The sequence below is a fragment of the Cervus canadensis genome, chromosome 29, assembly GCF_019320065.1.
Source record: "Cervus canadensis isolate Bull #8, Minnesota chromosome 29, ASM1932006v1, whole genome shotgun sequence".
NCBI classification, from domain to species: domain Eukaryota; kingdom Metazoa; phylum Chordata; class Mammalia; order Artiodactyla; family Cervidae; genus Cervus; species Cervus canadensis.
In genome coordinates this window covers 26,033,831-26,058,996 of record NC_057414.1, presented here as the reverse complement: position 1 = coordinate 26,058,996, position 25,166 = coordinate 26,033,831, and the positions used below count along the sequence as shown (strand labels likewise).

At 39.2% G+C, this 25,166-nt stretch overlaps 1 protein-coding gene and 1 pseudogene across 1 annotated transcript; both read right to left on the bottom strand.

The window, feature by feature from the left end:
• Positions 1-11,267: 11,267 nt before the first annotated feature.
• LOC122430884 (olfactory receptor 8A1-like) lies at positions 11,268-12,197 on the bottom strand. Its single transcript, XM_043451810.1, has one exon. The coding sequence runs from the start codon at positions 12,195-12,197 to the stop codon at positions 11,268-11,270; it is 930 nt and encodes a 309-aa protein (XP_043307745.1).
• Positions 12,198-22,693: 10,496 nt separating this feature from the next.
• LOC122430886 lies at positions 22,694-23,622 on the bottom strand (annotated as a pseudogene).
• Between the last annotated feature and the right edge of the window lie 1,544 nt (positions 23,623-25,166).

Below are 25,166 nucleotides of genomic sequence, written 5' to 3'. Positions count from 1 at the left end.
TCTCCTTGGGAGACCTGTGTGATGTGAGAGAAGAACTTCATGAAAGGCTGCTTCTTGCACTCCTTGGTGAAGCTAGTTTTGAGAATCTGGGCCAGCTGAGAGATCCTGGTGTCTTTCCTGATGAATATTCCCTCATCCTGCTGTTTGTTTCAGGAGGATTACAAGACCCTGAGTATTTCAAAGATGAGCCAAAAACGGGGCAAGATCTGGAGCTGTTGTCACTTTCATGGTTCTCAAATAGCCTAGGACAGTGTGTCTGGCAACCCACTCCAGTATTCTTGCCTGGAGAATCCCCATGGGGCTTAATGTAAACTAGAACCAAATGTTAATATTCTGTGTCAACAACATTTGGTGCAATATGATCAAAAGATTAAAGTCCAACACTTAGCATAGCATCTGGTGTTTAACAGGTCCTGCTCAGTATTTATTGAATACTCTAGGACCACATTTTTTTCTGCAACCCAAACTTTCAGATCCAGTATGAGATATTATTTGAAGGTCTGTGTTCTCACTTTCTTGCTGACTTTTAAAGTTTTTCCTTAGAGATGGAAAATGATTCCTGAGGATGGAAAAAACTTTAAGTATCGTACCCTGTGCCAATTCACCAGCCTGGTAAGGACTGTATCAATCTATTCTCATCAGCCCTGGTTGAAAATCTATGTGGATACATGTATGGGCATGGGCTTTAGCACAACCCATCCACCCAAAGCATTTGTGGGTAGATCTTACAAAGCATGTGCAGGCAAATCTTACTTCTGTTGGCCTCTTGAGTTCTAAAACGACCGTGTGAGGCTGCAGTCCCTGGAGGCCTGACTCTCTAGCTACAACATAGCTCCTCCGACCGAGATGTCCAGGCCCTCCCTTGGAAGCTGATCCCATTCACTGTCCATCTGCTCCTTCTGCCCTTTCCCCTCCCTCCATCACTATTTTCACACTAGTATTGTGTTATCTTCTACTCCTCCTTTCCAGGCTTGCCTTCCTTAAGAAGAATCATCACTTAGATACTAAAATGTCATTTACAACCATATACAGAGTTAAGGTAGAAGGCTAGCTCTCCAGGTTTTTTACTCTCAAGCCCTCTCTAAGAATTCTGGGTAGACACATCTTACCAAAGAATTGCATGTCATCTTCAAAACCCCCTACAAATTTCTAAACACAAACAGAAATGCAGCTAGGCCCCTAACTGCACTAACACCTGGACTGTTACAAGGTCCTTCAAACTCCTCAAGGTTCCACTTCCTTCCTCAACTCCAATCTATTCTCCATACCTACATACCTACATCACTTTCATTGGAGAGAAAAGACAGAATGACTTGAAGTATTTCGTATGCCTCCCTGTTGTTCTGAATTTAAAGTCTTCAAGAAAACATTCAAGATCCTCCAGGATCTGGTCTTCACCTTATTCAGCTCATATCTCTCATGGATCTTTCATACAAATCTGTTGATTCAATTAGACCTAATTTCCATCCTAATTTCTATTCCACACAAGCCAAAATCACTGTATAGAGGAAAAAGAATTGACCTAACAATAAAAATATCTGAATTCCAGACATTTTTGGCATACACTAGCTGTGTACATTTGGACACATCCTTTGCCTCTCTGGCCTCGGTTTCCCTATCTATAAACAGAATGATTGAACCAGATCATCTTAATAATCCTCCCAGTTTAAGAAAAATTACTCTATGATTCCTATAAGACCAATCAAATCCATTTCTTTTTCAAAAGTCTGTAGGTCCTCCTTGGATTCTTTCTAAGCACTCCAGATCACACTATTCTCTCCGTTCTATGAACTCCATGTCTGGAATTCAAAACAAATCAAACAGTGCATTCCTGGACCAACATCACTGGCATCACTTGAAGACATTAGAGATGCAGATTCTCAGGCCTCACCCCAGGCCTACCAAATCAGGAACTCTGGGATGGGGCCCAGTGATCTGTGTATCACACTGTCTCCAGATGAGGCTGAAGCAGGTTCAAGTTTGAGAATCTCAATCCTGTAGGTAAAAAGCAACAGAGTTAATATCAGAGATATATTGTTTCAGAAATGAAATTCTTCTATCATTTATGCAAGTCCTAAATATTGACTGAATGTGAACATACAGTAACCTATCTCAGATTGATGAAGTGTCAGGGGGATATGGTAGTTACAACAGTATTATTGAGTTTCAAGTCAATTTCTGTGTCTGAAAGATGAAGAGATGAATGATACCAATTTCCAAGGTGGTTGTAAAAATAATATGGGATAATGCAATTAGAATTTTTTTTTCAAGATGTCATTTCCTATACAAATGTGAGCTGTCAGTAGATGTCTGGAATGTTTTCCTAGTTTTTCACTGGCCTCAGGCCCTAAGGCAATGGTTCTCAACATTGGCTGTACATTATAATCACCTGAAACATTTAAAAAGTGTTGACATCTATGTTTCACCCAGAGAGGTTCTAATTTATTCATCTCTGGTGAAGCCTAGGCCCTGATATATAGGATATTCCAGAGTAAATGCTCACCAGCTACTTTTATTATTGTTCTTATTTTCATTTTTGATCATGATATCAAACAATCATCTCCCTAATGACAGAGTACTTAAGTTACAGGTATGTCCTAAGAAGCATGGATCATCATTGCTGGCTATGATACCTATAGATATCCCTTCTCTGACAGGTATTCTTTAAGTTAAAGTCTTAAATTTGCACTTTTTAAATTGGTTACTTATACAGTTACTGACTTTTGTATACTGCTCTTCAAAAGTCATTCTCATTAACTCCTTTGAAAACTTTGCATATGAGGAGAAATTTGTTTAGAATAGAATTTTCATTTCCATGTTTATATGGAGAAAACTGAAGTGCCAGACACTAAGTGACTTTCCAGAGACTTTCTAATTATGAAGAATTTGGAACTGAAACTGCTTCCTTCTGATCATGAGCTCTTCCCTTGGCCGAAGTGTGTAGCCTTACAAATCAATGCACCTAGAGGTCTAAGCAATGTTGTGATTGAATGTGTTTATCTTTGATGTCTTACATTGTGCATAGCATATAAAAAGGGGAATGCTGTATTATTTTCCTATTCTCTAGGAAACAGAAGCTCTAAAATTTAAATAAGTTACCAAAAGGCGTAAAACGAGGAAGACACAGAACTGGGTCTAACTAAACCTTAGGACTTCTGTCTGCCAGTTTGTTATTTGTCCACTAAACTATGTCACCTTATTCTAGGTTATCTTTTTTGTAGCAGTTTATTATTATTTAGTAAAGTTAATTTATTGAATTTTTGGACAAAGGTGATAGATGTTATGACCAATTTCAGATGCATTAAAGAAAACAGCAGGACTTCCCTGATGGTCCTGTGGTTAAGAATCTGTCTGCCAGCTCAGGTGACATGAGTTTGATCCCTGGTCTGGGAAGATCCCACATGCTACAGAGCAACTAAGCCCATGTGCCACAACTACTTAAGCTTGAATTCTGCAACTACTGAAGCTTGTGCCCTAGATACTGTGCTTTGCAACAATATAAGCCACTGTCAAGAGAAGCCCCCACACAGCAACTAGAGAGTAGCCCTTACTTGCCGCAACTAGAGGAAGCCTTTGATCAACTCCAAAGACCCAGTGCAGGAAACAAAACAAAACTAATTAATTAATTTAAGAAATAAAGAAGAAAAATTACCAAGCCAGTATATGTGCATTGCGGAAAATCAGGAGTACAAATAAGCAAAAATAAAATGCCCTTCCTGCTTCTTGGAGACAAGCAATAGTCATCACAATTTTTTAGTTTTTTTTCAATGCTTCAGTGCATATATACATCACTGATTCAATGGACATGGACTTGGGCAAACTCTGGGAGATGATGAGGGCCAGGGAGGCCTAGCATGCTGAAGTCCATGGGGTCACAAAGAGTTAGACACAACTTGGAGACTGAACATCAAAAAATATGTATCTAGGCTTCCCTGGTGGCTCAGCTGGTAAAGTATGTGCTTGCAATGCAGGAGACCCAGGGTTCCACCCCTGGGTCGGGAAGATCCCCTGGAGATGGGTATGGCAACTGACTCCAACATTCTTGCCTGGAGAAACCCATGGACAGAGGAGCCTTGTGGGCTACAGTCTACAGGGTCCCTAAGAGTCCAACATGACTGAGCATGTCCTTTCATTTTCATGTATGTTTCTATATGTGTATAATCATACCTGCATTTTAAATAATTTTTGTAACCTTCTTTTTTAATGTATCACTTTATAATTTTGTAATGCCTTGCCTCATTCCTATAATAATAGTAACTTTAGCACTAACTATATTTCTTTTTCTAGGTGTAAAAATCCTTGATTATATTAATAGTATGAAGACAAGAAAATCTGAATTGCACTATAAACTCTGCATGTTAAATTACTGATGGTTAAATTGCTAACTTTATAATAATTGCTATCAGAGGTAACTAAGATTTTTTTTTAAGTATTATTTCCATTCATTGTAAAAAAGAAAAAACATTCTTGCAGGGAGCAACAATAAATTAAAATTATCTTACAAATTCCCTTCTACTCAAATTCCACCTCGTAAAACTTAAGAAACATAGAAAATCCACCCCAGAATATACCATTGCCAGAAATTACAGGGCAGTACAGGGTGAACAGTATTTACTTAGTGAGGTGCAGATGGGAAAATCGTAGACAGCATTGACTTAATTATTGATTCCCACAATCATCCAATAATATAAAATAGGAAAACACGACCACATATTTGCTATCAGTCACTACGATTCCTACCTCCAGTTCTACCAGAGGCTCAGGATTGCTGCCCCAAGAACACAGTACACAAAGAAAAACCACCTGGAGAGGAAGGTAAACATAGGATTGAAAATAGCCTGCATTAGACGCAAGAGGTGATGAAAGAAATATTTTTCTCACAGAATTGTTTAAATTGTAATTAAATACCTCTGCCCATGTATAGCTGTACACAGTCTCCTGGAAGCATTTGGAAATGTCTCGATTTTGACAGTTGGGAAATCAATATCAGGAGATGAGAGGACCAAAGAGATTTACATCTAGTCCTAAATTTACTCAAAGGGGCCAGCACTGTCATGAAAAAGGGTGCGTGAGTTAGGGAGATGTGTGGGTGTGTTTATATATATACATGAGCCGAACTTCTCCTGGGAGGCAGTCACTTCAGAGACTGGGGCCCTTAGCAAAGGACAATTAGAGTTTGGATTTACACTTGGGCTGTGAATTATTTTCTTGGGTCCCAAGTGTGTTGATTTTCTTTTTATTGGGGAAGTCAGCTTGCTGTTTGAGAAACTACAGTCTAATGCCTCTTTTCAAGTAATTTGCCATCAATGAGTCCATTACCATCCACATTATCATCATTACAAGCAGCACCGCAAGCCCCACACAACCCCCGAGGTTATTATCAACACCATTGTCAGTCACTGTCAGTATAGTTGTTGCTCATCATTAGTTATTCATGATCAAGCATAATCAACTATGATTAAAAGGCTTATTTGAAAACATTTAAAAAATAGAGTTGACTGTTTTAATAAAAGTGTGTAATTTCACTAAAGGAAGGTTAATTCATAAGGAGTGCTAAATTTGTCACCTTGATGTTGGACCTCTAGATTGATTGTGTAGAATGGCAGGAGGTTGAGGGCATAAGAAGGTAGATTTATAAGAATTCTTCACTCGTATGTTCTCATTCATAAGGAAAATACGTTGATAAGAATGTGCCCTTTTCAAGACTACATTCAGTAATATATTATCTGTCAAAATGCTACTAGTGAAGATTTTTAAATTAAACCTTTTTTTTTTTTGAGTTAATTGTAGATTCACATAGGGGTACAAGAAATAATAGAGAGAGATCCTGTGTACCCTTGAGCAGTTTCCCCCAATGGGAACAATTTGCAAAATTATAATACAATATCACACCCAGGATGTCCTTGGAATTTTCCAAGCAAAAATCCTGATGTGGGTAGCCATTCCCTTCTCCTGGGGATCTTCCTGACCCAGGGATTGAGCCCTCATCTCTCACATTGCAAGAAGATTCTTGTCTCTCTGAGCCACCGGGGAAGCCCCACATGTTGAAGATCTTCTTCAGATTTCCCCATTTTAACTTATACTCATTTGTGTGTATGTAAATTAACCTCAAAGCAATTTTATCACATGCACAGATTGTGAATCCATCACCACAGTTCATATAGAAACATTTACCTCACCTTCATTTTCTAATTTTCAAAATAATAGTTTAGTTTCTTATTATCTATCAAAGAAAACTAGTTGTTTTCTTTAGTATCTTTATATTCTTCCTAATTTAACCATATTTTATGTGTTTCAGTCCATTGCAATCATTGTCCTTATATTGCTTAACATTATCTTGCCTGGAGAATCCCATGGGTAGAGAAGCCTGGCTACACAACATGGGTTGCAAAGAGTCAGATCCAACTGGGTGACTAACAGTTTCACTATGTACCCACTAGAGATGTTAACACTTGAAAACGTGACAACATCATTTTGTTGAGAATGGAGAGCAAGCGAACTTCTTATACAGTGCTAATGGAAAATAAAATTAAACAACCTCTTTGTAGGATTGTTTGGTAGTTTCTTTTAAACTTGCCTATGGCCAAACAATTCTTAGATATTTATCTAAGGTAAATGAAAACATAGGTTCACAAAGAGTTCTGTACATGAATGCTTATATATCGTTTATTCACAGTAACTTGAACTGGAAACTACCAACTGTCTGTCAACAGGTGGAAAAAAAGTTTGTGGATCTATATAAGCAATGGATTACTACTAATAAAGAAATATATTATTAATACACACAACAATATGAAAGACCTCGAAAGCATTGTGCTGGGCAAAACATATCAGACACTGTTGTGTACTGTGATCAGAGAAAACTAATCAATTGTTACAGAAAGTGAGTCAGTGGTTGCATGAGTTTAGGGATCAAGGGGAGATTGCCACTTTGGACTTGTGACTTAGTCCCATTTCTTTTATTTGCAAAAAGTATATAGATGATCTTACATTCTGTGATAATTGATTGATTTTCAGTGTTAAGATGTACTCTTTTTTTTTTTTTAATAGAACCATTTTATTGTAGTATAACCAACATACAAAATGTGTACAATATTATTAGTCTGAAGATAAGTATGCACCAGTGAGGGCTTCCCAGGTGGCATTAGTGGTATAGGATCTGCCTGACAGTGAAGGAGACATAAGACATGGTACCTAACTGTTGCGAAGTGTAAATAAAAGAATGCATATGAAGAATTTATGAGTGTTGTGTGGCTCAAAGTGAGTGTCCCAAAACATGGTAGTGGCTGGCATTATTATTACTGTGACTAAGAAATCCACATAAAAGAATCAGGTAGAAGTTCTTGGGCAGGAATAAGTAGGGAGGAGTGGAAAAGAGGAGAGGAGGAAGACTCTGGGAATCACTTCTTGATGACTGTCAGATCCACCTCTCTCTGTCTTGTGTACTCCCAAGTGCAAAAAACTAGGAAGTGGGCTGAGAAATATTTTCTACATAGAAGAAAATTAAACAGTGAATGACTCTCAAACTCACTGATAGGTTTAACTTATTTACTGAAGTGTAGTTGATTTACAAAATTATATTTGTTACCGATGGACAGCATTTTTATAGGTGACTCCATTTAAAGTAACTATCTAGTAATGGCCATGCTTATTTATTTTATACATAGTAGTTGTGTGCTTAATCCCCTGGGTCTCTTCTCCCCCACCACCCCAAATAATCACTCTTTTGTCTCTATCTGTGAGTCTGTGAAACTTAAAACATGTTATATTAAATTACAATTTAGTTAGTAGAGTTTACTAAAGGGCTCAGGATAGAGAAAAGTCTTCTGAAACAAGTAAAAGGAAGATAAAATCAGCTGGTTTTAAATAGAGATGAGAGAAGAGAGAGGGCAGGAAGGAGGAAGGAAGGAGGCAGGAGAAGTCACCCAGCCATGCAGAGAAGGGACTGTATCCCATGCCAGGTGGCAAGAATTCTGAGCGCTTCCCTCTGGGATTCATAACAAGCTATTTTTTGGATATATTTATTTTTTATTGAGTGATAATTGCTTCATGGAATTTTGTTGTTTTCTGTCAAACCTCAACATGAATCATCCATAGGTATACATATAACCCCTCCCTTTTGAACCTCCCTCCCATCTCCCTCCCCACCCCACCCCTCTAGGTTTTTACAGAGACCCTGTTTGAGTATCCTGAGACATATAGCAAATTCCTGTTGGCTATTTATTTTATGTATGGTAATGTAACTTTCCATGTTACTCTTTCCATACATCTCACCCTCTCCTCCCCTCTCCCCATGTCCATATGTCTATCCTCTATGTCTGTTTCTCCATTGTTGCCCTGTAAATAAATTCTTCAGTACCATTTTTCTAGATTCCATATATATGCTTTAGAATACGATATTTATCTTTCTCTTTCTGACTTACTTCACTCTGTATAATAGGTTCTAGGTTCATCCATCTCATCAAAACAGACTCAAATGCATTCCTTTTTATGGCTGAGTAATATTCCATTGTGTATATGTACAACAACTTCTTTATCCATTCATCTGTCGATGGACATCTAGATTGCTTCCATATTCTAACTATTGTAAATAGTCCTGCAATGAACAAGGGGATTCATATGTCGTTTTCAATTTTGGTTTCCTCAAGGTATATGCCTAGGTGTGGGATTGCTGGGTCATATGATGATATTGTTCCTAGTTTTTTAAGGAATTTCCATAATGTCTTTCATAGTGGCTTATCAATTTACCTTCCCACCAACAGTGCAGAAGAATTCCCTTTCCTCCACATCCTCTCCAGCATTTATTGGTGTAGACTTTTTGATAATGGCCATTCTGACTGGTGTGAGGTGATATCTCATTGTAGTTTTGATTTGCATTTCTCTAATAATGGGCAATGTTGAACATCTTTTCATGTATTTGTTAGCTATCTGTATGTCTTCTGTGGAGAAATGTCTGTTTAGGTTTTCCCCCCACATTTTGATTGGGTTGTTTGTTTTTATGGTATTGAGTTGTATGAACTACTTGCATATTTTGGAAATTAATCCTTTGTCAGTTGTTTCATTTGCTATTACTTTCTCCCATTCTGAGGGTTGTCTTTTCAACTTGCTTATAGTTTCTTTTGCTGTGCAAAAGCTTTTACGCTTAATCAGGTCCCACTTGTTTACTTTTGTTTTTATTTCTGTTACTCTAGGAGGTGGGTTATAGAGGATCTTGCTTTGATTTATGTCATCAATTGTTCTGCCTATGTTTTCCTCTAAGAGTTTTATACTTTCTGGTCTTACATTTAGGTCTTTAATCCATTTTGAGTTTATCTCTGTGTATGGTGTTAGGAAGTGTTCTAATTTCATTCTTTTACATGTAGCTGTCCAGTTTTCCCTGCACCATTTATTGAAGGGGCTGTATCTGCCCCGTTGTATATTTTTGCCTCCTTTGTCAAAAATAAGGTACCCATAGGTGCATGGGTTTATTTCTGGGCTTTCTGTCTTGTTCCATTGATTTGTATTTCTGTTTTTGTGCCAGCACCATACTGTCTTGATGACTGTAGCTTTGTAGTATAATCTGAAGTTAGGAAGGTTGATTCCTCCGGCTCCATTCTTCTTTCTCAAGACTGCTTTGCCTATTTGGGGCCTTTTGTGTTTTCATATGAATTGTGAATTTCTTTGTTCTAGTTCTGTGAAAAATGCCATTGGTAATTTGATAGGAATCACATTGAGTCTGTAGATTGCCTGACACAAATGAACCTATGAAACAGAAACAGACTCATGCACTGAGTACAGACTTGTGGTTGCCCAGGTAGAGGATTTTGGGGGAGGATGGAATGGGAGGTTAGACTGAGCAGATGTAAGCTTTTATATAGAGAGTGGATAACCAACAAGGTCTTACTATATAACACAGAGAGCTATATGCAATATCCTATGATAAACCATAATGGAAAAGAATATTAAAAAAGTATGTACATATATGTATAACTGAATCACTTTGCCATACAGCAGAAATTAACACAACATTGAAAACCAACTATACTTCAATTAAAAAAAAAAAACAACAGCAAAAGTGAAGTGCTGTGTCTACAACTTAGTTTTTTTAGACCATGAGTTAATTTTACACAGTTCAAGAAGAACACAAACGAGATGCATTATCGAGGGAGAGGGATTTCGATGCACTTTCAACTTTTCTGAAGACTTGAAATTATTCAAAATAAGATTGGGAGGAAAAGTTCAGCCTCCTAGGCTACCCTGATGTGAACCAAACACGAGGCACACTGGACCAGAGGACCCCTCCTGTCCCATCCAGCTGGCTGACTGAGGGTCCGTGTCGGGGCAGGGTCCCAGCAGTGTGGCATTACATCACAGTGACCCCTAGAGGTGCTGTGCACTCAGGGTAGACTGAGTTTGGCCCTTGGCCAAACTGTCAAGTTCATGAACAAAGAAGAGAATCCATCCAATTACCCTATCTCTCCTGCCCCAAATTGTACAGAGTGCAGTGCATCCGGTCGGCCCTCTGACCTAAGGATCAGTCCCTGGAGGTGGGGTTCCTGTGCTATCCTGTGATAGGTCATCTCCATGATGACAACCAGCACAGCAGGTCGGATGGACAGGCTGGGCCTGGAAACAGGCAAGAGCAGGGGTCCCACGGCTGACGTCAGGCCACCCCTCACCAGCTCCACCAGAATGAAATAGAGAACCAATCAAGGAGGAGATTGAGGGTCCATAAGAAGGAAGGGCAGACAAGGTGGATGTGGGAGTGAGCAGGGAACGGAAGAGCAGACCCTGGGGTTGGGACAGGCTGCTGAGGGGAAATTTGAGATTTGTTATGTTGACACCACTGACATACATGGACTCACAAGGATGAGGCCAGGGAACACGAGGGAATGCTCACGGTCACTCCTAGAGCAGGGCTGCAGGCTGAGCCTGGCTCCATAGGAAGCCATTTCCTCAAGATCAGACTCTGCCTCTCCTGTTGGGCTCTGTTCTAAGCCCTTGGACACTTGTGTAACGTCTTGCTTGTCACACATGATACTGGTCAAACAGTCTCAAGCCACAGACCAAAGAGCCTGAAGTCTCGAAATAAAGATGTGACTGGCAGTCCTGTGGTTAAGAAGTCACCTTCCAAGGCAGCGAGTGTGCATTCAGCCCCTGGTTGGGAGCTAAGCTTCCACATGCCTCGTGGCCAAAAAATGCTCCTGTGAAAACCCCTCTGCCCTCGGAGACACATGCCAGATAAGTCAAGCTATTTTTAAAATTGATGAAGAATAATAACATTTGTATCAAAATGATTTTCCCCACAGAGTTTTCTGCATGGCAGCCTTTACCTCCTTATTCCTCAAGCTGTAGATCAGGGGGTTCAGCATGGGGATCACTGTGGTGTAGAACAAGGAGGCCACATTCTCCTGGGCCAGGGAACTGACTGTGGAGGGTTTCAAGTACATGAAGGCGGTTGTTCCATAGAACATTCCCACAGCTGCAAAGTGGGAGCTGCATGTGCTGAAGGCTTTGGACCTTCCCTCTGTGGTGCTAATGTGGAGAATACTGGACAGGATGAAGGCATAGGAAATTAGGACTGTTAAGCTAGTAACTATGATGTTGAATCCAGCCAAAAAGAAGACTGTCATCTCAGTGTCATAGGTGCTAGAGCAGGAAAGTTTCATCAGGGGGAGGATGTCACAGAAGTAATGACTGATGAGGTGTTCACAATAGGGCAGATTCAACATGAGGCCAGTCTCTATTGTTGAGCCAATGAGCCCCATGGTATAGACCCCAGCCACCAGCAGGGAGCAGACTCCATGAGACATGATGATGTTGTAAAGCAAAGGTCTGCAGATGGCAACATAGCGGTCATAGGCCATCACGGTCAGCATGTAGCACTCAGCAATGACAAACACCAGGAAGAAGTAGAGCTGGGACATGCACCCTGAATAGGAGATAGTGTTCTTTTCTGATAGAAAGTTCACCAGCATCTTAGGGGTAGTGACAGAGGAGTAGCAGAGATCCACGAAGGACAGGTTGCTGAGGAAATAGTACATGGGGGTGTGAAGCTGAGCGTTCAGACAAATCAGGGTTATCATGCCCAGGTTCCCTACCATGGTGACAGAGTAGATCCCAAGGAAGAGGAAGAAGAGGGGGAGCTGGAGCTCTGGTCGATTTGTTAAACCTCCAAGAATGAACTCTGTCACTGTGGAGTGATTTTCTGCAACCATTCTCCTTGGGAGACCTGTGTGATGTGAGAGAAGAACTTCATGAATGGCTGCTTCTTGCACTCCTTGGTGAAGCTAGTTTTGAGAATCTGGGCCAGCTGTGTGATCCTGTCTTTCCTGATGAATATTCCCTCATCCTGCTGTTTTGGGAGGAAGACAAGACCCTGAGTATTTCAAAGATGAGCCAAAAAGAGGGCAAGATCTGGAGCTGTTGTCACTTTCATGGTTCTGAAATAGCCTAGCACAGTGGGTCTTAAAGTGCAGTTCCTGGACCAACATCATTGGCATTACATGAAGACATTAGAGATGCAGATTCTCAGGCCTCACCCCAGACCTACCAAATCAGGAACTCTTGGATGGGGCCCAGTGATCTGTGTATCACACCGTCTCCAGATGAGGCTGAAGAAGGATCAAGTTTGAGAATCTCAATCCTGTAGGTAATAAGCAGTAGAGTTAATAGCAGAGATTTATATTTTTTCAGAAACGAAATTCTTCTATTACTTGTGCAAGTCCTAAGTATTGACTGAATGTGGACGTACAGTAACCTATCTCAGATTGATGAAGTGTCAGGGGGATATGCGGAGAAGGAAATGGCAACCCACTCCAGCACTCTTGCCTGGAAAATCCCGTGGACCAAGGAGCCTGGTAGGCTACAGTTCATGGGGTTGCTAGAGTCTGACACGACTGAGCGGCTTCACTTTCACTTTCACTTTCATGCATCGGAGAAGGAAATGGCAACCCACTCCAGTATTCTTGCCTGGAGAATCCCAGGGACAGAGAATCCTGGTGGGCTGCCTTCTATGAGGTCGCACAGAGTCGGACACGACTGAATTGACTCAGCAGCAGCAGCAGCAGGAGCAGCAGCAGGGGGTTATGGTAGTTACAACAGTATTATTGAGTTTCAAGTCAATTTCTGTGTCTGAAAGATGAAGAGATGAGTGATAACAGTTTCTAAGGTGGCTGTAGAAATAATATGGGATAATACAGTTAGAATTTTTTCTCAAGATGTCATTTCCTATACAGATGTGAGTTGTCAGTAGATGTCTGGAAGGTTTTCCTAGTTTTTCACTGACCTCAGGCCCTAAGGCAATGGTTCTTAACACTGGCTGTATATTATAATCACTGCAACATTTAGAAAGTGTTGATATTTATGTTCCACCCAGAGAGATTCTAATTAATTCATCTCTGGTGAGGCCTGGGCCCTGATATATAGGATATTCCAGAGTAAATGCTCTTCAGCTACTTTAATTATTTTTCTTATTTTCATGTTTTGATCATGATATCAAACCATCATCTCCCTAATGACAAAGTACTTAAGTTACAGACATGTCCTAAGAAGCATGGATCATCATTGCTGACTATGATACCTATAGATATCCCTTCTCTGACAGGTATTCTTTAAGTTAAAGTCTTAAATTTGCACTTTTTAAATTGGTTACTTACACATTTACTAACTTTTGTACACTGCTTTTCAAAAGTCATTCTCATTAACTCCTCTGAAAAATACTGCATATGAGCAGAAATGTGTTTAGAGTTTTCATTCCCATGTTTATATGGAGAAAACTGAAGTGCCAGACACTAAGTGACTTTCCAGAGACTTTCTAATTATGAAGAATTTGGAACCGAAACTGCTTTCTTCTGATCATGAGCTCTTCCCTTGGCCGAAATGTGTAGCCTTACAAATCGATGCACCTAGAGGTCTAAGCGATGTTGTGATTGAATGTGTTTATCTTTGATGTCTTACATTGTGCATAGCATATAAAAAGGGGAATGCTGTATTATTTTCCTATTCTCTAGGAAACAGAAGCTCTAAAATTTAAATAAGTTACCAAAAGGCGTAAAACGAGGAAGACATGGAGCTGGGTCAAACTAAACCTTAGGTATGTTACCTTGTTCTAGATTATTGTCTTTGTAGCAGTTTATTATTATTTAGAGAAGTTAATTTATTGAATTTTTGGACAAAGGTGATAGATGTTATGACCAATTTCAGATGCATTAAAGAAAACAGCAGGACTTCCCTGATGGTCCTGTGGTTAAGAATCTGTCTGCCAGCTCAGGTGACATGAGTTTGATCCCTGGTCTGGGAAGATCCCACATGCTACAGAGCAACTAAGCCTATGCACCACAACTACTTAAGCCTGAGTTCTGCAACTACTGAAGCTTGTGCCCTAGATCCTGTGCTTTGCAACAAGATAAGCCACTGTAATGAGAAGCCCCCGCACAGCAACTAGAGAGTAGCCCTCACTTGCCGCAACTAGAGGAAGCCTTGTGCAACTCCAAAGACCCACGGCAGAAAAAAAAAAAAAAACCAACTAATTAATTTATTTAAGAAATAAAAAAGTAATATTACAAAGCCATAATACAAAGTATTATGCATTGCAGAAAATCAGGAGTACAAATAAGCAAAAATAAAATAACCTTCTGGCTCCTTGGAGACAAGCAATAGTCATCACTATTGTTTTAGGTGTTTTTCAATGTTTCATGCATATATGTATCACTGATTCAATGGACATGAACTTGGACAAACTCTGGGAGATGATGAGGGACAGGGAGGCCTGGCGTGGTGAAGTCCATGGGTTTGCAAAGAGTTGGACAAGACTTGGTGATTGAATATCAACAAAAATATGTTATCTAGGTGTCTCTGGTAAAGTATGTGCTTGCAATGCAGGAGACCCACGGTTCCATCCCTGGGTCGGGAAGATCCCCTGGAGATGGGCATGGCAACTGACTCCAATATTCTGGCCTGGAGAATCCCATGGACAGAAGAGCCTGGTGGGCTACAATCCACAGGGTCCCAAAGAGTCCAACATGACTGAGCATGTCCTTTCTCTTTCACATATGTATATATATGTGTATAAGCATACATGTACTTTAAATAATTTTTATAACTTGCTTTTTTAATGTATCACTTTATAATGTCTTGTCTCATTCCTATAACAATAGTAACTTTGGCACTAACTATATTTCTTTTTCTAGATGTAAAAATCCTTGATTTATTAATAGTATGAAGACAAGAAAATCTGAATTGCACTATAAACTCTACATGTTAAATTACTGATGGTTAAATTGCTAACTTTATAATAATTGCTATCAGAGGTAACTAAGATTTTTTTAGTATTATTTCCATTCATTGTAAAAAAGAAAAAAATTCTGGCAGGGAGCAACAATAGATTAAAAATATCTTACAAATTCCCTTCTACTCAAATTCCACCTCGTAAAACTTAAGAAACATAGAAAATACACCTAGAATATAACATTGCCAGAAATTACAGGGCAGTACAGGGTGAACAGTATTTACTTAGTGAGGTGCAGATGGGAAAATCCTAGACAGCATTGACTTAATTATTGATTCCCACAATCATCTAATAATATAAAATAGGAAAACACGACCACATATTTGCTATCAGTCACTACAATTCCTACCTCCAGTTCTACCAGACCATCAGAGGCTCAGGATTGCTGCCCCAAGAACACAGTACACAAAGAAAAACCACCTGGAGAGGAAGGCAAACAAATTGAGAATAGCCTGCATTAGACACAAGAGGTGATGAAAGAAATATTTTTCTCATAGAATTGTTTAAATTTTAATTAAATATCTCTGCCCATGTATAGCTGTACACAGTCTCCTGGAAGTTCTTGGAAATGCCTCGATTTTGACAGCTAGGAAATTAATATCAGGAGACGAGAGGACCATATAGATTTACATCTAGTCCTAAATTTACTCAAAGGGACCAGCACCATCATGAAAAAAGGGTCCATGAGGTTTGGAGATGTGGGGGTGTTTTTATATGTATATGAGCAGAACTTCTCCTGGGAGGCAGTCACTTCAGAGACTGGGGCCCTTAGCAAAGGACAATTAGTATTTGGATTTACACTTGGGCTGTGCATTATTTTCTTGGGTCCCAAGTGTGTTAATTTTCTTTTTAATGGGGAAGTCAACTTGCTGTTTGAGAAACTACAGTCTAATGCCTTTTTTCAAGTAATTTGCCATCAGTGAATCCATCACCATCCTCATTATCATCATTTCAAGCAGCACCACCAGCCCCACAATCCCTGAGGTTATTATTATCAACACCATTGTCAGTCACTGTCATTATGGTTGTTACTCATCATTAGTTATTCACGATCAAGCATAATCAACTATGATTAAACAGCTTATTTGAAAGCATTTAAAAAATAACGTTGACTATTTTAATAAAACTGCAATTTCACTAAAGGAAGGTTAATTCATAAGGAGTGCTAAATTTGTCACCTTGATGTTGGACCTCTAGATTGACTGTGTAGAATGGCAGGAGGTTGAGGGCATAAGAAGGTAGATTTATAAGAATTCTTCACTTGTATATTCTCATTCATAAGGAAAATATGCTGATAAGAATGTGCCCTTTTCAATGTGCCCTTTTCAATACTATATTCAGTAATATATTATCTGTGAAAATGCTGCTAATGAAGATTTTTAAATTAAATTTTTTTTTTAGTTAATTGTAGATTCACATAGGGGTACAAAAAATAATAGAGAGAGATCCTGTGTACCCTTGAGCAGTTTCCCCCAATGGGAACAATTGGAAAAGTTATAATACAATATCACACCCAGGATGTCCTTGGAATTTTCCAAGCAAAAATCCTGATGTGGGTAGCCATTCCCTTCTCCTGGGGATCTTCCTGACCCAGGCATCTAGCCCTCATCTTCCACTTTGCAAGAAGATTATTTTCCCTCTGAGCCACCGGGGAAGCCCCACATGCCAATTGATCTTCAGATTTTCCCATTTTTATTTATACTCATTTGTGTGTATGTAAATTAACCTCAAAGCAGTTCTATCACATACACAGATTGTATATCCATCACCACAGTTCATATAGAAATGTTTACCTCACCTTTATTTTCTAGTTTTTAAAATAATAATTTAGTTTCTTATTATCTACCAAAGAAAGCTAGCTATTTTTCTTTAGTATCTTTATATTATTCCCAATTTAACACATATTTTATGTGTTTCAGTCCATTGCACTCATTGTCCTTATATAGCTTAACATTTTCTTGCCTGGAGAATCCCATGGGTAGAGAAGCCTGGCTACACTACATGGGTTGCAAAGAGCCAGACCCAACTAGGGGACTAACCCTTTCACTATGTACCCACTAGAGATGTTAACACTTGAAAATGTGACAATATCATTTTGTTGAGAATGGAGAGCAAGTGCACATCTTATACAGTGCTAATGGAAAATAAAATTAAACAACCTCTTTGCAAGATTGTATGGTGGTTTCTTTTAAACTTGTCTATGGCCAAACAATTTTTAGATAGGTAAACATTAGGGCTCAGGTAAACATTGAAAAATATGTTAGCGGCTGACATCATTATTATTGTTACTCAGTTACATGAAGGGATCAAGTAGGAGTCCTTATATAGAGATCATTAGCGAGGAGTAAAGAGAGAAGAGAAAAATATCTAGATGAGGAAGTTTCTGGACATCACTTGCTGGAAACTTTCATTCCACCTCTCTCTGCCTTGTGTACCCCCAAGTGCAAAAAGTAGATTGTAAATTAAGTAATATTTTCTACATAGAAATTAATAAAAAGGTGAATTTCAAACTCACTGTTGAAAGTTTAATGTTTTACTGAGGTGTAACTGATATAGCAGAGTCAGACACAACTGAGCGATTGAATTGAAATGAACTGAAGAGAATTGATATACAATTATTATTAGTTTTGGATAAAGAATATACTTATTCAATATTTTTTGTAGTATACTCCACTTACAGTTAGTGCACTGTAACTCCACTCACAGTAAATTAAGTGACTCATTAAAAAAGACCCTGATGCTGGGAAAGATTGAAGACAGGAGGAGAAGGGAACGACAGAGGATAAGATGGTTGGATGGCATCACCAACTCAACGGACTTGTATTTGAGCAAGTTCCAGGAGTTGGTGATGGACAGGTAAGCCTGGCATGCTGCCATCCATGGGGTCTCAGAGAGTCGAACATGACTGAGTGACTGAACTGAACTTACAGTTAAGGAGACATAAGAGATGTGTATTTGATCCCTGCATCAGGAAGATCCTCTGGAGGAGGAAATCGCAACCACTCTAGTATTCTTTTTTATTTATTTATTGATGCATAATTGCTTTACAGAATTTTGTTGTTTTCTGTCAAACCTCAACATGAATCATCCACAGGTATACATATAACCCCTCCCTTTTGAACCTCCCTCCCATCTCCCTCCCCATCCACCCCTTTAGGTTTATACAGAGCCCCTGTTTGAGTTTCCTGAGACATACAGCAAATTCCCGTTGGCTATCTATTTTACATATGGTAATGTAACTTTCCATGTTACTCTTTTCATGCATCTCATGCTCTCCTCCCCTCTCCCCATGTCCATATGTCTATTCTCTACGTCTGTTTCTCCCTGCTGCCCTAGTTCTTGGTGCCATTCTTCCAGATTCCGTATTAGAACACGATATTTATCTTTCTCTTCCTGACTCACTTCACTCTGTATAATAGCTTCTAGGTTCATCCACCTCATCAAAACTGACTCAAATGCATTCCTTTTTATGGCTGAATATTATTCCACTGTGTATATGTACAACAACTTCTTTATCCATTCATCTGTCAATGGACATCTAGGTTGCTTCCATGTTCTAGCTATTTTAAATTGTGCTGCAATGAACAATGGGGTACATGTATCTGCTTCAAGTTTGGTTTCCTCAGAGTATATGCCTAGGAGTGGGATTGCTGGGTCATATAGTGGTTTTGTTTTTAGTTTTTTAAGGAATCTCTATACCGTCTTCCACAGTGGCTGTATCGATTTACATTCCCTCCAACAGTTCAAGAGTGTTGCCTTTTCTCCCCACCCTCTCCGGCATTTATTGTTCGTACTTTTTGATGATGGCCATTCTGACTGGTGTGAGGTGATATCTCATTGCAGTTTTAATATGCATTTCTCTAAATTGCCAATATCTGCTGGATCAACAAAAAAGCAAGAGAGTTCCAGGGAAACATCTATTTCTGCTTTATTGACTATGCCAAATCCTTTGACTGTGTGGATCACAATAAACTGTGGAAAATTCTGAAAGAGATGGGAATACCAGACCACCTTACCTGACTCTTGAGAAACCTGTATGCAGGTCAGGAAGCAACAGTTAGAACTGGACATGGAACAACAGACTGGTTCCAAATAGGAAAAGGAGTACGTCAAGGCTGTATATTGTCACCCTACTTATTTAACTTATATGCAGAGTACATCATGAGAAATGCTGGGCTGGATGAAGCACAAGCTGGAATCAAGATTGCCAGGAGAAACATCAATCACCTCATATATGCAGATGACACCACCCTAATGGCAGAAAGTGAAGAAGAACTAAAGAGCCTCTTGATGAAAGTGAAAGAGGAGAGTGAAAACGTTGGCTTAAAGCTCAACATTCAGAAAATTAAGATCATGGCATCTGGTCCCATCACTTCATGGCAAACAGATGGGGAAACAGTGGAAACAGTGGCTAACTTTATTTTTCTGGGCTCCAAAATCACTGCAAATGGTGATTGTAGCCATGAAATTAAAAGACGCTTACTCCTTGGAAGGAAAATTATGACCAACCTAGACAGCATATTAAAAAGCAGAGACATTACTTTGTCAACAAAGGTCCATCTAGTCAAGGCTATGGTTTTTCAAGTGGTCATGTATGGATATGAGAGTTGGATTATAAAGAAAGGTGAGTCCTGAAGAATTGATGCTTTTGAACTGTGGTGTTGGAGAAGACTCTTGAGAGTCCCTTGGACTGCAAGGAGATCCAACCAGTCCATCCTAAAGATCAGCCCTGGGTGTTCATTGGAAGGACTAATGTTGAAGCTGAAACTCCAATACTTTGGCCACCTGATGCAAAGAGCTGATTGATTTGTAAAGACCCTGATGCTGGGAAAGATTGAAGGTGGGAAGAGAAGGGGATGACAGAGGATGAAATGGTTGGATGGCATCACTGACTCAATGGACACAGGTTTGGCTGGACTTTGGGAGTTGGTGATGGACAGGGAGGCCTGGCATGCTGTGGTTCATGGGATCGCAAAGAGTCGGACATGACTGAGTGACTGAACTGAACTGAATAATGAGCGATGTTGAGAATCTTTTCATGTGCTTGGTAGCCATCTGTATGTCTTCTTTGGAGAAATGTCTGTTTAGGTCCTGCACATTTTGATTGGGTTTTTTGTCTTTCTGTTATTGAGTTGTGTGAGCTGCTTGCATATTTTGGAAATTAATCCTCTGTTAGTTGTTTCATTTGCTATTATTTTCTCCCATTCTGAGGTCTGTCTTTTCAGCTTGCTTATAGTTTCCTTTGCTGTGCAAAAGCTTTTAAGTTTAATCAGGTCCCACTTGTTTACTTTTGTTTTTATTTTTTTACTCTAGGAGATGGGTCATAGAGGATCTTGCTTTGATTTATGTCATCGAGTTTCTGCCTATGTTTTCCTCTAAGAGTCTTATACTTTCTGGTCTTACATTTAGGTCTTTAATCCATTTTGAGTTTATCTTTGTGTATTGCATTAGGAAATGTTCTAATTTCATTCTTTTACATGTAGCTATCCAGTTTTCCCAGCACCACTTATTGAAGAGGCTGTATCTGCCCCATTATATATTCTTGCCTCCTTTGTCAAAAATAAGGTAGCCATAGGTGCATGCATGGGTTTATTTCTGGGCTTTCTGTCTTGTTCCATTGGTCTATATTTCTGTTTTTGTGCTAGTACCATGCTGTCTTGATGACTGTAGCTTTGTAGTATAATCTGAAGTCAGGAAGGTTTATTCCTCTAGCTCCAATTTTCTTTCTCAAGACTGCTTTGTCTATTTGGGGGCCTTTTGTGTTTCCATATGGATTGAGAAATTTCTTGTTCTAGTTCTGTGAAAAATGCCATTTGTAATTTGATAGGGATACATTGAATCTCTAGATTGTGTTTGGTCATATAGTCATTTTCACAATATTGATTCTTCCTACCCAGGAACATGGAATAGCTCTCCATCTGTTTATGTCATCTTTGATTTCTTTCATTAGTGTCTTATAATTTTCTCTGTACAGTTCTTGTGTCTCCTTGGGTAAGTTTATTCCTAGATACTTAATTCTTTTTGTTGCAATGGTGAATGGGATTGATTCCTTAATTTCTTTTTCTGATTTTTCATTGTTAGTATATAGAAATGCAAGTGATTTCTGTGTATTGATTTTGTATCCTGCAACTTGGCTAAATTCACTGATGAGCTCTAGTAATTTTCTGATACTATCTTTAGGGTTTTCTATATACATTATCATGTCATCTGCAAACAGTGAGAGCTTTACTTTTTCTTTTCTCATCTGGATTCCTTTTTTTTTTTCTTTTCCGATTGCTGTAGCTAAGACTTCCAGAACTATGTTGAATAATAGTGGCAAAAATGGACACCCTGTCTTGTTCCTGATCTTAGAGGGAAAACTTTAAGTTTTTCACCATTGAGACTAATGTTTTCTGTAGGCTTAGCATATATGGCCTTTCCTATGTTGAGGTAGATTCCTTCTATGCCCATTTTTGAAGAGTTTTAGTCATAAATTGGTGCTGAGTTTTGTCAAAGGCTTTTTCTGCATCTATTGAGATCATCATATGGTTTTTATCTTTCAATTTGTTAATATGGTTTGTTAATATTAATATGTTAATACTGATTGATTTGCATATTATAAAGAATCCTTGCATCCCTGGGGTAAACTGAACTTGATCATGGTGTATGAGCTTTTTGATGTGTTGCTGAATTCTGTTTGCTAAAATTTTGTTGAGGATTTTTGCATCTATGTTCATCAGTGATATTGGCCTGTAGTTTTCATTTTTTGTGTGTGTTGTCTGTCTTGTTTTGGTATCAGGGTGAAGTGATGGTGGCCTCATAGAATGAGTTTGGAAGTGTTCATTCCTCTGCAATTTTTTGAAAGAGTTTTAGAAGGATAGGCATTAGCTCTTTTCTAAATGTTTGATAGGATTCTCCTGTGAAGCCATCTGGTCCTGGCCTTTTGTTTTTTGGGAGATTTTTCACACAGCTTCAATTTCAGTGCTTGTAATTGGGTTGTTCATAATTTCTATTTCTTCCTGGTTTAGTCTTGGAAGATTGAGCTTTTCTAAGAATCTGTCCATTTCTTCCAGGTTATCCATTTTATTGTCATATAGTTGCTCATGATAGTCTCTTCCTGTCTCTGCTTTCCTCTCCTTACTGGTAAACACTAGTTTCTCTATGTGTGAGTCTGTGAATGTTTAAAATTAATGTTAAATTCCAATTAAGATAGTGGAGTTTACCTATGGCAGTCAGGTATAGAAAATGCTTCCCAAATGAGAGAAAATATGAAGAAATCAGAGGAGAGGGTGGGCAGAAATAAGGTGGGAAGGAGCAAGGAGCAGTCTCCCAGCCATGCAGAGAAGGGAATATTTCCCACCCCAGGTGGGTGAGCATTCATAGGGCTCCTTTCTGGGATTCATAACAGCTTACTTTTAAAACTAAGAAAGAATAGTAACATTTGCCTTAAAACATTTTTACTCTCAGAGGTTTCTGCGTGGCAGCCTTTATGTCCTTATTTCTCAAACTGTAGATCAACGGGTTCAGCATGGGGATCACTGCAGTGTAAAACATGGAGTTCACATTCTCTTGGGCCAGGGAACTGGCTGTTGAGGGTTTTAAGTACATGAAGGTGGTCGTTCCAGAGAACATCCCCAAGGCTGCAAAGTGAGAACTGCAGGTCTGAAGGCTTTAGACCTTTCCTCTGTGATGCTGATGTGGAGGATACTGGACAGGATGAAGGTATAGGAAACAAGGATTGTTAAGGTGGTGACTATGATGTCAAATCCAGCCAAAAAGAATACTATCATGTCAATAGGATAGGTGCTAAAGCAGGAGAGCTTCATAAGGGCAAGTATGTCACGGTAATAATGACTGATGAGTATCTCACAATAGGACAGTTTCAACATGATGCTAGTCTCTGTGGTTGAGCCAGTGAGTGACATGACAAAGACCCCAGCCAATAGCAGGAAGCAGGCTCAACGAGACATGATGACATTGTAAAGCAAAGGTCTTCAGATGGCAACATAGCAGTCATAGGCCATCACTGTGAGCATGTAACACTCAGCAATGACAAACACCAGGAAGAAGTAGAGCTGGGGCATGCACCCTGCATAGGAGATGGTGTTCTTCTCGGACACAAAGTTCACCAGCTTCTTAGGGGTAATGACAGAGGAGTAGCAGAGATCCATGAAGGACAGAGTACTGAGAAAATGGTACATGGGGGTGTGAAGCTGAGCATTCAGACAAATCAGTGTTATCATGCCCAGGATCCCTATCACGGTGACCAAGTAGATCCCAAGGAATAGGAAGAAGAGGGGGAGCTGGAGCTCTGGTTGACTTGTTAAACCTTCAAGAATGAACGCTGTCACTGTAGAGTGATTTTCTGTAACCATTCTCATCGGGTTGGGGAAACTGTGGGGATGAGAGAGAAGAACTGCATGAAAGGCTACATCTTGCACTGCTTGGAGAAGCTAGTTTGAACTTCTGAAGCCAGCTGAATGACTCTGGGATCCTTCATGATGAACGATTCCTCATCCTGTTGTTTATTTTGGGAGAAATATCAGACCCTGTGTATACTGAGGATCATGGAGATGTGAGGAAAAGGTGGGCAAGATATAGAACATTTACCTCTTTCTTGTTTTTCAAATATCTTAGAGCAATAGGTCTTAATGTCTAGTCCGTGGATCAGCATCATTGGCATCACCTGAACATATTAGAGATACAAATTGTCAGGTTTCACCCCAGATTTACCAAATCATAAACTCTGGGATGGGGCCCAGTGATCTGTGTATCATACTATCTCCAGGTGAGGCTTATGCAGGAGTAAGTCTGAGAGTCTCAATCCTGTAGGTAATAAGCAGTAGAATTAATATCAGAGATACATTTTCCATCAGAAATGAAATTCTATCACTTCGGCAAGTCCTAAATATTGACTTAATGTGAACATACAGTAATCTGTCTCAAACTGATGTGGTGTCAGGGGGATATGGTAGTTAAAACAATATCATTGAGTTACAAGTCAATTACTGAATTGAAAGTTGAGTAAATGAATGATATCAATCCCTAAGGTGGTTGTAAATGTAATATGGATAATTACATATAATGCATAATTATTAGTTTTCAAGAAGTCAGTTCTTATAAAAATGTGAAATGGCACTACATTTAGTTGCTCAGTTGTGTCTAACTCTTGGGACCCCATGGAATGTAGGCTGTCAGGATTCTCTGTCCATGAATTCTCCAGGCTAAAATACTGGAATGGGAGGCCATTCCCTTCTCTAGGGGATTTTTTTCTGACCCAGGGGTGAAATCCAGGTCTCTTGCATTGAAGGCAGATTCTTCACCCTTTGAGCCACCAGAGAAACCCCTAGGTGTCTGGAATTTGTTCTTTTGTCCTTATTTTTTATTGGACTTCAGGCCCTAAGACAATCGTTCTCGATATTTCTTGCATATTATAATCTCCTGGAGCATTTAAAAATTATTGGTGGCTATGTTCCTCCCATAGAGGTTCTGATTAATTCATCTGTGGTGAAGTCTGCGCCCTAGCACCTTGAATAGTCCAGAGTAAATGCTCAATAGCTGCTTTAACTATTATTATTGTTAGGTCTATTTTCAGATCATAATATGAAACAATGGCCCCATTATCTCCCTAATGACAAAGTACCTAAATTACAGACATGTCATAAGAAGCATGAATCATCATTGCTAAATATGATACCTATAGGTATTCCTTTTCTGATATGTATTTCTTAAGCAAAACCCTTGAATTTGCCTGCTTTCACTGTGTACTTATACAGTTACTAACTTTCATATAAAGCTTTTCAAAGGTCATTTTCATTAACAACTCTTGTTAAGTTTTGGTATGTGGAGAAAGGGGTCTAAGAGTAGAATTTTCATTACCATGTTCCTATGGAGAAAGCTGTAGTGCCAGACAGGAAGT

Bases quoted from the DNA above. Each gene is read 5' to 3' on its own strand.
- LOC122430884 (XM_043451810.1), bottom strand. From the start codon at position 12,197: ATGGTTGCAGAAAATCACTCCACAGTGACAGAGTTCATTCTTGGAGGT.